This window comes from Pituophis catenifer, unplaced genomic scaffold, assembly GCF_029215685.1.
Source record: "Pituophis catenifer annectens isolate HBS135680 unplaced genomic scaffold, rPitCat1.0.hap2 SCAF_6, whole genome shotgun sequence".
NCBI classification, from domain to species: Eukaryota; Metazoa; Chordata; class Lepidosauria; order Squamata; family Colubridae; genus Pituophis; species Pituophis catenifer.
In genome coordinates this window covers 44,401,627-44,414,171 of record NW_027256886.1, presented here as the reverse complement: position 1 = coordinate 44,414,171, position 12,545 = coordinate 44,401,627, and the positions used below count along the sequence as shown (strand labels likewise).

The following is a 12,545-nucleotide window of genomic DNA, read 5'->3' as shown; positions in this document are numbered from 1 at the left end:
TATAATATTGCATGCAAAGGACTCCCTGAATGTACTGAATAATTACAGTTTCATTAAAAACAATACAACAGATTGATTTATTATCAAATTAAAAAGGAATGGCTCTTGACTTCTCAAATGTAGAAAATAAATTGAATGCATTTCTAAATCCAGAGTTTTATGAGACCCCCCAAGAGATAGTGCCAGGTTTAGACAAATCTCCTTGGATACTGCATTTCAAAGAACAAGAAAGGTTACTGATACGAATTGATAAAGCTTTGTTATGCCTCCCTCTGCCTCTATTTTTAACTACCAGTTTCAGAAGCGGATTTAATAGATACTGTCAAATTGATCTTGATAGGTTTCACAAAAAGAAAAGAAAGAAAAATCATAATCCCTTAAAACTGAGATGAATTTTATCCTTTTCCATCTTTTGTTTTCATATTGATCTATAAAATCTGTTTTAAAGTATAATACAACAAGGATGAGGGATGATCTAGTCTTTGTAACATCATCCCTCCACAATAATCCTTATGAAATCTCTACAATAAGTTGCAGATTTGAGTGTTGCAAGATAGGATGGTGTACATGTTTGTATTTCATTTTTATTAGTGAAATATAGTAAGCCAAAAATGTGATGCATGATTAAAATAAACTAAAATATAAAGAGAACAGAAGAAAGAAAATAAATTATATTATCTTAGTATAAAACTAACATAAATTTAGACCCCATGATCTACAAGATATACAGCAGTTGGCACAATTGTTAAAAGATGTCAGAAGATTATTTTTGAAAAATAAAAGTTCTTGTTAGTTAGAGTTTGAGAAACAAAAATGAGAGAATAACTGCTTCAGTCTCTAAGTAATTACATTTAGGATGAAAGTTCTTCCTGTTTGAATATTACATTTAAGGTTTGAAGCACATACTTTCAAATTTGCTGAACAGCGATCTATTGTATTTTTTTTGTTCCTTTTATTCCTCCATTCATGTGAAATATGATGCTTTTATAAATCATTTGGTTGGATTACATGTTATCCTTGAGAGATCAGAAGAACTGTAACTTCTATTTTTATTACCATTTTGCATCTATTTTTACTTTCTTGTCTCTTGCTATACTAACTACTATGCTTCTTTCTTGTTATGTTTAATTCCATGCATTGTGCCAGTTCCATACATTTATCTTTTAAAAAGCTCCCTATAAATAAAGGGAATTTCCATACCACTAGCATTTTTATTCTTTTAGACCATTGCACTGTCTTCATAGGCAATCTTAGAATAATTCACATCATTCTTCTACACCACTTTCAAGAAATCAACCTCAGTCCATCCAAATCTCACTGTCTTATGTGGCACTGGGGAGAAAAATTGCAGACCAGCCATTTATAAAGTATCCTAATGCCTGATGATGATTGACAAGCACCTCCAATTGCTTAGTTGCCTTATCTGTGGTAGGGTAAGGTAGGGTCGAATGCAGTGGGGTTGAAGTGAAGTGGGGAGGAAAGGGAAAGGAAAGGAAGCTAAATCTTAAAGCTAAGATTGTTTTCCATTAGTGCTTATGTTTCAGGGTAAATATTTTCTCCTCTGTGCCTGTTGGATCAAGAATGAGAGAAGCACAGATAAAAGAAAATGGTTATTTGTTTTTCAAGATCTTTTAAATTTTGTGTTTTCATTTATTTTCTGTTTTTGTTTTCCAGAAATTTCTGAAAATGTATCTATTAGTAACTATTATACTCTAAATCAGGGGTCCCCAAACTTGGCAGCTTTAAGACTTGTGGACTTCAACTCCCAGAATTCTCCAGCCAGCATAGCTATGCTGCCAAGTTTGAAGACCTCTGGTTTAAATTGTTACTTTAGAACTAAAGGGACAGTCTTTTTTGGACCTGAGAGCTTTCCTTATATTTCCAAGTTGCAGTTGAAAGGCACAATCCCTCAAAATGACAGGACAGTATTAAGAGATGGGCTCATAAATTAAGTAGCATGACACCCCCCCCCCCGCCGCCATTTCATTATTCTCTCTCTCTCTCTCTCTCTCTCTCTCTCTCTCTCTCTCTCTCTCTCTCTCTCTCTCTCTCTCCCTCCCTCCCTCCCCCTCCCTCCCTCCCTCCCTCCCTCCCTCCCTCCCTCCCTCCCTCCCTCTCTCTCTCTCTCTCTCTCTCTCTCTCTCTCTCTCTCTCTCTCTCTCTCTCTCTCTCTCTGAAGAGGAGATGGGAGCAACATATGTGACCTGGGTCTTTGGACTGTGTTTTTCTGCTTTACAGTGTTTTATTTTAAAATAGTGGTTGATTATTCCATGTTATCAGTCATGGTAAAAGAATGTCATTCAGTAGTTTGGTGTAAAGTATGTTAAGTCAGTAGGTCAAGATAAAATAGTAAATCTGCCATAACGTAAGATTTGGATATTTGGAGTGGTATAGGCATTTGGTGCTCTGCATCAGAGCTAGGTCACTTTCATTCCACATATACCGGGTGTGGCTCATCCTCAGGCCAAGTAGCTAATGCTGATTAGTTAATGCTTAATGCTAATTGAGGCCAACCATCTGGTTCAAAGGGAGGATATCAGTGCTTTTGCTCAAAATCAGCATGATGATTCTAAACCCCTGGACTAGGAAATAGGCAATCCATTCAATTTCCAATTATATTTTTGTAATTGATTCAACTGCCATTACTTTTAAAAACAATTTTGATATTGGGGTGGACAGGAGAGAGGAATAAAGGAGCAGATCCATAACTTGAGGATCCTCCTGGGTTCATGGCTCCTGCTGGATATGTGGGTGGAATCTTATTTAGGACAGGAGGCTTACCATCTGATTAGACTACTGCAAGATACTCTACATGGGGCCTCCTTTTAAAAAAAATCCTGAATCCATGCTTGGTGCAAACTGCTCATGGGTACTTGCCACTAAGTGCATATTAAACTCGTTCTGCAAATTCTGGACCGGCTTTCTATTTTTTTTTTTTCTGGTTGCAATTTAAAATGCAGTTTTTAACCAGTAAAGCAATTCACAGCTTGGCTACTTGTAGGACTGCATCTCCCCACTAGAGTCAGACCAAACCTTGGGAGCATTGGGGGTTGCCCCTCTAGAATATCTTGCCTTTGGAGATTCACTTTCCAGTTACCTGCCTTCTGGAAAAAGCTAAAGACAAAATTTTCCAGAGGGCTTTTGGAGTCTGATCTGCTACATTATCCTGGAAAATTTAAGTCATTGCAATTTATTTGTTTCTGATATTATACTTTTGTTATTGTGAACTACTAAGTGTCTTTTTTGTGATTGTGGCAGGATATACATTTGATAAATAAATATGTCGAAAAACTGGGGGTGAAAGTATCTGCCTCTTGTGAAAAATGTTAATGGAAGCAGGAAAAATATATTTATTGACCAGTAGAAATTACACTGGATTCACCTATTATGGTAAACTTATTATACAACCATTTCACGGCCAAGAACCTTTGTGTGGCATCCTGGGGTGGAGGGAGGACATACTCCAAAAGATAGAACCAGATCTAAAGTAAGCTTTTGTTTCATTAACATTTAATCAAAATTAAATATAATCAATAGGAGGACTGGAGGCTAAAACATATAAAGAATGGTTGCTGGAACTGGGTATGTCTAGTTTAATGAAAAGAAGGACTAGGGGAGACATGATAGCAGTGCTCCAATATCTCAGGGGATGCCGCAAAGAAGAGGAAGTCAAGCTATTCTCCAATGCACCTGAGGGTAGGACAAGAAGCAATGGGTGGAAACTAATCAAGGAGAGAAGCAACCTAGAACTAAGGAGAAATTTCCTGACAGAACAATTAATCAGTGGAGCAACTTGCCTCCAGAAGTTGTGAATGTTTCAGTGCTGGAAGTTTTAAAGAAGAGATTGGATAACCATTTGTCTGAAGTGATGTAGGGTTTCCTGCCTAATCAGGGGGTTGGACTAGAAGACCTCCAAGGTCCCTTCCAACTCTATTATTCTGTTCTGTTCTATTCTGTTCTGTTCTGTTCTATTCTATTCTATTCTATTCTATTCTATTCTATTCTATTCTATTCTATTCTATTCTATTCTATTCTATTCTATTCATTATATTCTTATTGTATATAACATGATTTCTCTGTTGTGTCACATTAACTGGCTCTCTCAGCCTAACCTACTGCACAAGGTTGTTATTGGGGAAATAGTAGGAAGAAGGAGTATTATGTATGTTTGCCACATTGAATTGGTAGGATAAAAATCCAACAAATAAACATATATTTTTTTAAAAAAATGATTTATATGCCGCCCTTCTCCGGAGACTCAGGGCGGCTTACAATGCGCTAAGCAATAGCCTTAGTCTTGTGATTTGAAGCAATATTTATTATTTGTTGATTTCTCACCTTGATATACTGCCAGAATCCAAACCGTTGAAGGTCATTTACTTGGGTGAAGTTGTATCCAAGCTTTTGAGGGAGGAGCACATGCAGGCCAGGGACCTCAGGTACTGCAGTTCTGTGCTAAACCACAATTATATGCACTAACCAAACTGCCACCATGCACATGTTCTGCAGAGAGAAAAGTAATCTCAGTTCTGGAAAATGCTGATCTTTTTAGACTACCAGAAAGATAGTGAGCTACCCACATCGATTATGATTAACTGGAAGTATGGGTATTGTAAAAGGGCAATGAGTATGTGGAAAAATGGGAGTCTTTGTTCCAAAGGGCACCTTGCAGCTTTTTAGGAGAGTGAGCATACAATTGATTAGAAGGAATCCCTTCCTGTCTTCTATCTTGCTCCCAGAACATGAAGTGCTGTATTTGCTTCCACAGTGGGATAATGAAGCTCCAAGGCAGAGTTCTGTGTCTTAAGAATGATTTGTGTCTTCTGTTCATCTTCTGCAGGATACCAACAAATTCGTGTTACCCTCTCACTTTGAGGAAGGGAAAGAAAAATGCCCTTATGATCCTTCTCATGGCTATACAGGCCTCATTGTGGGTATGTAGTTCCATTCTCACCAACCCTTTCCCATGCTGCAACTTGAATTCAGAATGGGCAGAGTGAGAAATTCCTCTCTGAAATGTCTGTGGAGTGTCTGCATGGAGCTTCAAAGGAATGCATCACCAGTGATTGCTTGAGGGTCTAATGTATCTCTGTCCCCTGCACTCAGTCTTGTGATGCAAAGCATAAACAGAATAATAACATTTGAAGGAATCTTGGAACTCTTCTAGTCCGACCCCTGCTCAAGCAGGAGGTCCTATACCTTTCCGGACAAATGGCTGTCCAGTCTCTTCTTGAAAACCTCCACTGATGTTTGTCCTGCAATCTGCAACTCTTACACTACAAAAACATATGGACTTCACAACTCAACCAGGGTGAAGCAATAGACACAATTTATATAGCGTTCTGTAAAGCCTTTGATTCAGTAGTACATAACAACTACTTCTAAAACTAAAATCTTATGGCATTTCCGGATCCCTGCATAAGTAGATAGCTGCATTCCTATCAAACAGATAACAAGCAGTCAAAATAGGGAATGTCCTATCAAACCCTGCACCTGTTAACAGTGGTGTCCACCAAGGAAGCATTTTAGGACCCACACTCTTTATACTTTACATAAATGACCTTTGCAATCATATTATAAGCAGCTGCATTCTCTTCGCTGATAATGTAAAACTATTCAACACCACCAACAATGCTACCCTACAAAAAGACCTTGACTATCTGTCAGAATGGTCAAACAATTGGCAATCTCAACCATCAAATGCTCTGTCTTACACATTGGCAAAAAAAATCAAAACACAAAATACAAGCTGGGCAGATACGACCTCGTAGATGACCCTCACTCTGTCAAGGACCTTGGAGTACTCATCTCAAACGATCTAAATACCAGAGCTCACTGTAACAGCATTGCCAAAAAGGCATTAACCTAATCTTGCGTAGCTTCTTCTCCGGTAATTTCAAACTGCAAACTAGGGCATACAAAACTTTTGCTAGACCAATTCTTGAATACAGCTCATCTGTCTGGAACCTGCACTGCAAATTGGACGTTAATACAATCAAACGAGTCCAGCGTTATTTCACGAGAAGAGTCCTCCACTCCTCTGCTCACAACAGAATACCTTATGCCATCAGACTTAAAATTTTGGGCTTAGACAACTTAGAACTTCACCGTCTTCAGTCTGACCTAAGCATAGTACATAAAATTATCTGCCACAATGTCCTACCTGTCAATGAATACTTCAGCTTCAACCACAACAATACACAAGCACACAATAGATACAAACTTATGGTAAAATGCGCCAAACTTGATTACAGAAAATACGACTTCAGTAACAGAGTTATTAATGCCTGGAATGCGCTACCTGACTCTCTGGTTTCTTCCCCAAACCCCCAAAACTTTACCCTTAGACTGTCTACTGTTGACCTCACCCCATTTCTAAGAAGTCTTTAAGGGGCATGCATAAGTGCACCAGTGTGCCTACGGTCCCTGTCCTAATGATTCCTTTTATTCGTATCCATTTCATGTATTCATAATTATGTTTATACTTATACAGTACCTGTTATCTAATACATGCTTGACAAAAATAAATAAAAAATAAAATGTGGTTTGATGCAGCTGCTGGTATCAGAAAACAAAGCCCAGCTGTCCATTCAGTGCCCACCTCAGGTGGGGAGTCAGATAAACACCTCCCCTCTTTGGTGAGGGTGATTGAATCCCCTTTTTAAAGAGTGTTCCCAGTTTTGTCATTTATGCTACCTTTATTCTTGGGGAGGAGGGGGATTGATTGTTGTTCCTCTGTTTTTAAATGTTCTTAATAATTTGTAAACCAATCAAACTTGCTTGGAGGGAGGCAATGTATCAATATATTTCCATGCTTGTTTGTTTATTATAGAAATGTCATGGGTGAGTCAAGCTTGGGTTATTTCTTGAAAAATCCTTCTATGTCTAACCATATTAAAACTGCCATGTCCTTGGCACACTGCAGTGGTTCTAACAGATCTGGAAGAAATAGAGGAGCGTTTATATATATATATATAAAAAAGAAGGTAGATAATATACTGTAATAAACAAATCTATTAGGATCAACATGTCCTTATTGCTTTTGCTGCATTTGTTTCCCAGATGGCGGTTTATATACAGCAACACGCTATGAATTCCGCAGCCTACCAGACATCCGACGCAACCGGCACCAGCGGGTTCTGAGGACTGAGGAATCCCCCTTGCATTGGCTGAATGGTAGGTCCTACAACCATAGCTCAGGTCTTTCATTCCTCACCCTCCTAGATAGTAAAAGCAATCTTGCATTTACGTGGGTCAGCCTTTGTATGTCTGAATCGTAGCCTACTTCCGTTCCCCAGAAAATGACAGCCAGCCACTTGAGCTGTCTTCTGGAAAATTCAAGGTATGAACTGCCTCACTTCCTTGAAAGACTCAAGGAAGTGACCTGCCCTGTGTAAGTAGCAGCAGCCTTAGATACTTTTCTAAGACCGTGCTAACCTTTCCCTTTCTCTTTCTCTTTCTCTTGCAGATGCAGAATTTGTGGCTTCTGTGTTGGTCAGGGAGAGCACAAGGAGCTCTGTGGGAGATGATGACAAAATCTACTATTTCTTCACTGAACGTGCTGGAGAGGAGAGCACATCAATATTTGAGAAGACCCAGGTGCCCAGAGTAGCTCGAGTAGCTCGAGTGTGTAAGGTAAAATAAATGGTCTGTTGTGAATATACACTTGCACTAATGAAGGCATTTGGAGGGTTGGTTCAGGCTACTATGCAAATGAAATAAAGGCTATGGACACCTTTGAGTCATCCCCATAATTTGGTCAAAAACATTAAGGTGAGGAAAGGATTTATTTAACCTGGCTCTCTTCTTTTGTTCCAGAATGATCTGGGTGGCAAGAAGATTCTCCAGAGAAAATGGACATCCTTCATGAAAGCAAGGCTGGTCTGCTACATCCCTTACTATGAAGTACTGAAAGATGTTGCCAGTCTGGATGATGGTAACTGGACGAGCACTGTCTTCTATGCAACATTCATCTTATCGGCCCAATGGTGAGCCAAGCATTTTTATACTGTTGAATTCTGTATAGTTTTGGGACCAGATAATTTATAAGGTTGGGGAAAATTTGGAATGTTGAGAACATGGAAGATGCAGAACAATGAACTTATTGTTAGGATTCATGGCATTTTATCTGAAGAGAATCTCCTAAAACCATCTTTACAGTTGTTAATTGGTAAGGCTCTTGTAATCTGTCTTACATGTAATTTCTCTGCATATCTGCATAACCTCTTTGTCTTCCTTTATTCTTTCTCCCCCCTCAGTCTCATTTCAGTTTTAACCCTACGCCCCTATAGCCACTCAATATATCTGTTGAAAGGATCAGTTGTTCACAGAAGCTTAAGCCTTTTAATACATGTTGTTAATTTGAAAAATTGCCTACAGACTTCTGGTTTTTAACCATCCAGTGTACCTTTATGTTGAAAAAAAATATGCTTTTCTCTGCACCATGTCAGTTTTTGACATACTCATTTTTAATTAAAACATTCTGTCTTAAGGACAGTGGAAGAGGAAAGCTGTTAGACACCAAAGGAGGTATGTGAAGGCACAGGGGTGCTCACCAGTGGTCAGTTGCTACTGGTTTGTCCCAGATCAGCTGAACTGGTAGTGGCGGCGGGAGGATCTGCCCACTCACCCGGACGTCTCTGTGCATGTGCAGAAGCATCACTTGCGCAAACGCGCCCATGCCCACAAGCAAACCAGCAGCGGCCAAAATTGAAACCCACTACTGGTGCTCACATGTGCTATATTAGTTACCTCTGAGATAATTGTACAAGAAAGAGGTGTTGGAATGTGTCATAAACGACACTTCGAATGATGTGATCCATCAACTTTACCAAAAGGCAAGCAGAATGCTTAGGAGTGTTTAGGGAACAGTACAGAAACCCGACAGGAAATGCCATGGGACTCTGAGTATTGGGTCAAGTTTAATCTACCTGTTGTGCTGGAGAACTTGTATCCTTTACCATATAGCGAATAATGTAGAGAAGTCCTCATGCAAGAGAAATTGATAATATATGCCTGAATGTTTTAGGAAATATTTGCACACCTGGTATAAATTAGTTCAGCCTAAGTTCCAAGCCAACAGATACAGACTCAACCCACTTTTGAAAGAATTCTAGATAGTGTATGTTGAATTCACAAACACATTAAACCACTGAGAAAATCATCTGATGTTGATAGGGGAAAAATTGAATTCCTAATCTTTTCAGGAGCTCTTGAGCTAACTCCTCTTGCCTTCAGATACTTCTTGAACCTTTTTTTCTTAAACACTGATGCAGCAGGACCCTTCTTCTTCTAGCACTGGTCACCCTAGGCCCGTGATGGCGAACCTATGGCACACAGAGCCCTCTCTGTGGGCATGAGCGCCATCACTAACTGCTCTTCTGGGGTCCGGCACACACATGCACGCCGGCCAGCTGGTCTTTGTGCGCACTCCAGTTTCAGCACTCGGTGCCGAAAAGGTTAACCATCACTGTTCTAGGCATTTTATAGTGGCCAAGACAGGCAGATTCTTTAAGTAAAAACAATCCTCATTCCATTAACAGCTGTGAGTGGATAGAGAAACACAAAAGACTTCTTGGTTGTTATTACCAGTACAGTCATCTGTCCTTATAAATGTTTTGGTTTGTAATTGGTACAACAACCAGCCAGAATTGCTGTGGGCGTTTTATGAAAGAAATTCTTCTGGGTGACTAGCTGTGGTATAGATTAATGCAGAAGGCAGTAGTGATTGGAAGGAAAAATCACACCAATATTTTGGCAAGATCCCTTTGGTGCAACTGGGGACAAAGTCTGTAGTTTACCATATGGGCTGTACTACAACAACAGCTGCATGTTTCTTTTTCTTCTTATTTTTGAACTAAGCCAAGGCCAGCTTTTTGCATGTTTCTCTTAATGATACTGTGAATTTTTACAAGTTCTCCTCAGTTAATTAGCACCTTTGTGCTTTTGTAATATTTGTCAGCTTTGAAGTCTGCATTTATAGCAAATGCCACCCATGAAGCTACATCCCCATTGTGAAAGGACTGCATATCAAATGTATTTATTAATAATCAGCCCATGCCATTGATTTCAAAGAAGCATTTGGAATGTACAAGATGTTTTTTGTGCAACCCTTTCAAATGTATAAGACTTACTTTTATCTTCAAAAATAAATCAGATCAATCTTGTGCATCTTCAATTGTTTTCCCTCCCATGGATCAGTATAGTTGAATTGTGGAATTTGTTGTTAGGTATCAGGATGGCCCAAGGAATCTAGAAATTTTTTTAAAGGAGACAAGACAATTTGGGGAGGGGGGGCTACCGGTGGCAATTAATCTTAGTGATTACTTGCTACTTCCATAATTGTGTGATACAGATAGCTGGGTGAAATGAGTCCTTAGCCTGATACTTCTGTGTTAAGATTCCAAGGTTTCACCATCCTCTTATACTGCACCTTCCCTGTTCCCTTGTCTTTTATGAGAGTTAGGCCTGAAGGAAGACTAATGGGCTGTATTCAACCCACGGCCTAGTAGATTCACTGCCACTTCTCTATGTGTTCCATTTTTTTTGACCCAGGAAGTGGCAGCAAATAATTGATAAGCACAAATATGAAGAAATGGTGGCTTTGTTCTTCAGAGCATGATAAGGAATGTCAAAACTTCAGATTCTTTATAATGTCCTAGATTATGACAGGAAGTCATCAAATTCAGTTATTAAGTGAAAAGGCTAGCTATGTGAAAGAGACTGAGCCAACTCCAAAGAATGGTACACTTAAAGAACTTGGCGTACAATCTGTGTTCTAAAACCAGACATTCATAAGATCAAGATAGCATACCAAGACCAATGGCAAGCTTCAGAGACCCTGTGATGAAGTACTTCCTGGCAGGTTAGCAACAATGATGGGATACAGCATAAAGAATCTGACAATGTTGTTATGAGTTATAAGATGTTAAAATAGCAACATTGTAGCTGGGTATGATCAAAGCAACAACTAATATAGATTAAACATGCTCTGTGATTTGTAAACCACTATTTATATAGTTCAGCATGTTGTATGAAAGTCCATTGGATTATTAAATATTGTTAAGTACAGCATGATTTGGCCTATTGTGAAAAGGCAACCTATATGAAAAACACTCTGGGAGTTTTAGTGGCATCAATAGTGTAGTAACAAAATCTTGTTGATATTTTTAGACCCTGGCAGTTGCCTAATTGTGTTTGGTGCTATTGATAAATTTTCAAATTACTGACATGCTCTGCCAGACAAGTTGCCTCTAAACCCCAGTGAATCTTTGTATCTTGCTGCCATGCTGATGACAATTTCTTGGAAGCCGAACAAATATAAAAATGAAGACGACCAATTGTTTGACTGAAGAAAGATTGCATGTCAGTCCTAAGGGAATGTAATCCTTCACAGAAATTAAAGTTACCTTCTCTTGGTTTGTGATCCTTGAAATTTAGGTTTTCCCACCATTTTCCTATATTTTCCAGGAGGAGCATAGAGGTGTCTGCTGTTTGCCGATACAACATTTCAGAGGTGCGAGCAGCTTTTGAAGGGGCGTACATGGAATACCAAGACTCCTCCCGCAAGTGGTCCCAGTACACTGGGGATGTACCAGAGCCACGGCCAGGATCAGTGAGTTATATTCATCTGTATCTCATCTTCATGTTTATCAGATGAACTCTACAGGAGTTACATGTACTCCCTTGTCATAAGCGATCCAAAGATCTAGGGTGAAATACTGTAGATATGGGAACTCTCTGTGATACTTTACAGAGGAGTTATGCCTTTTTTTAAAACTGTAAATAAATGATCAAAAAGGGTAGGTTGAGTATATGGGGAAGTTATATGGGAATACATTTAAATCTTTGCTGCAGTTTGAAGGCATCCAAGTCCATCAGAAGGCTTTAATTTGTATGCTTTAGCTCTTTATGTAACCTTTGAAAACTTAATTCCTCTGGTTGGTTTGGATTATGCTGCCAACATTTATAATTGATAATGATGAGAAGTGGACTAAAACATAACTGATAGGAACCAAGTTAAAGAAAGGAATATTAAGCTTTTGATCTGGTGGGGCCAATTATAACAGTTTCCTCTCTGCAGTGCATTACCAATCGTGCTCGCAAAAGAGGCTACAACTCCTCCCAGGATCTGCCCAACGGTGTGCTGGATTTTATCAAGCTTCATCCACTGATGTATGATGAGGTGAAACCTACAGATAGAGTCCCTCTGCTAATAAAGAAAAATGTGGTCTACACCCAAGTTGCAGTAGACAGAGTACAAGCCCTGGATGGGCATATGTATGACATCCTCTTTTTGGGAACAGGTAATTGAAGTTAAATTCATCATGCATGTATGTTTGGGTGCACTCTAACAACTCAAGAGACTTTCAGTTGTTAGCTCCTTTCTTAACTATATGCAAGAAAGACTAATCATAATTTTCTTTATTCTTATAAATTTTCCAAACCTCTATCTTCTTTATAACACAGAACTTTTTTTTTTTTTTTTTAATTTGATTTATATGCCGCCCTTCTCCGGAGACTCAGGGCGGCTTACAGTGCGTTAA

General features: G+C 39.0%; 1 protein-coding gene across 1 annotated transcript in view; it reads left to right on the top strand.

The window, feature by feature from the left end:
• Positions 1 to 12,545, top strand: part of SEMA4G (semaphorin 4G) — a 102,295-nt gene that overhangs the window by 80,037 nt on the left and 9,713 nt on the right. Inside the window, exons 7-12 of the mRNA XM_070945029.1 lie at positions 4,841 to 4,934; positions 7,063 to 7,176; positions 7,469 to 7,635; positions 7,819 to 7,988; positions 11,470 to 11,614; positions 12,083 to 12,305. Of these exons, the coding sequence (XP_070801130.1) occupies positions 4,841 to 4,934; positions 7,063 to 7,176; positions 7,469 to 7,635; positions 7,819 to 7,988; positions 11,470 to 11,614; positions 12,083 to 12,305 (913 nt within the window). The remainder of the gene's footprint in view (positions 1 to 4,840; positions 4,935 to 7,062; positions 7,177 to 7,468; positions 7,636 to 7,818; positions 7,989 to 11,469; positions 11,615 to 12,082; positions 12,306 to 12,545) is intronic.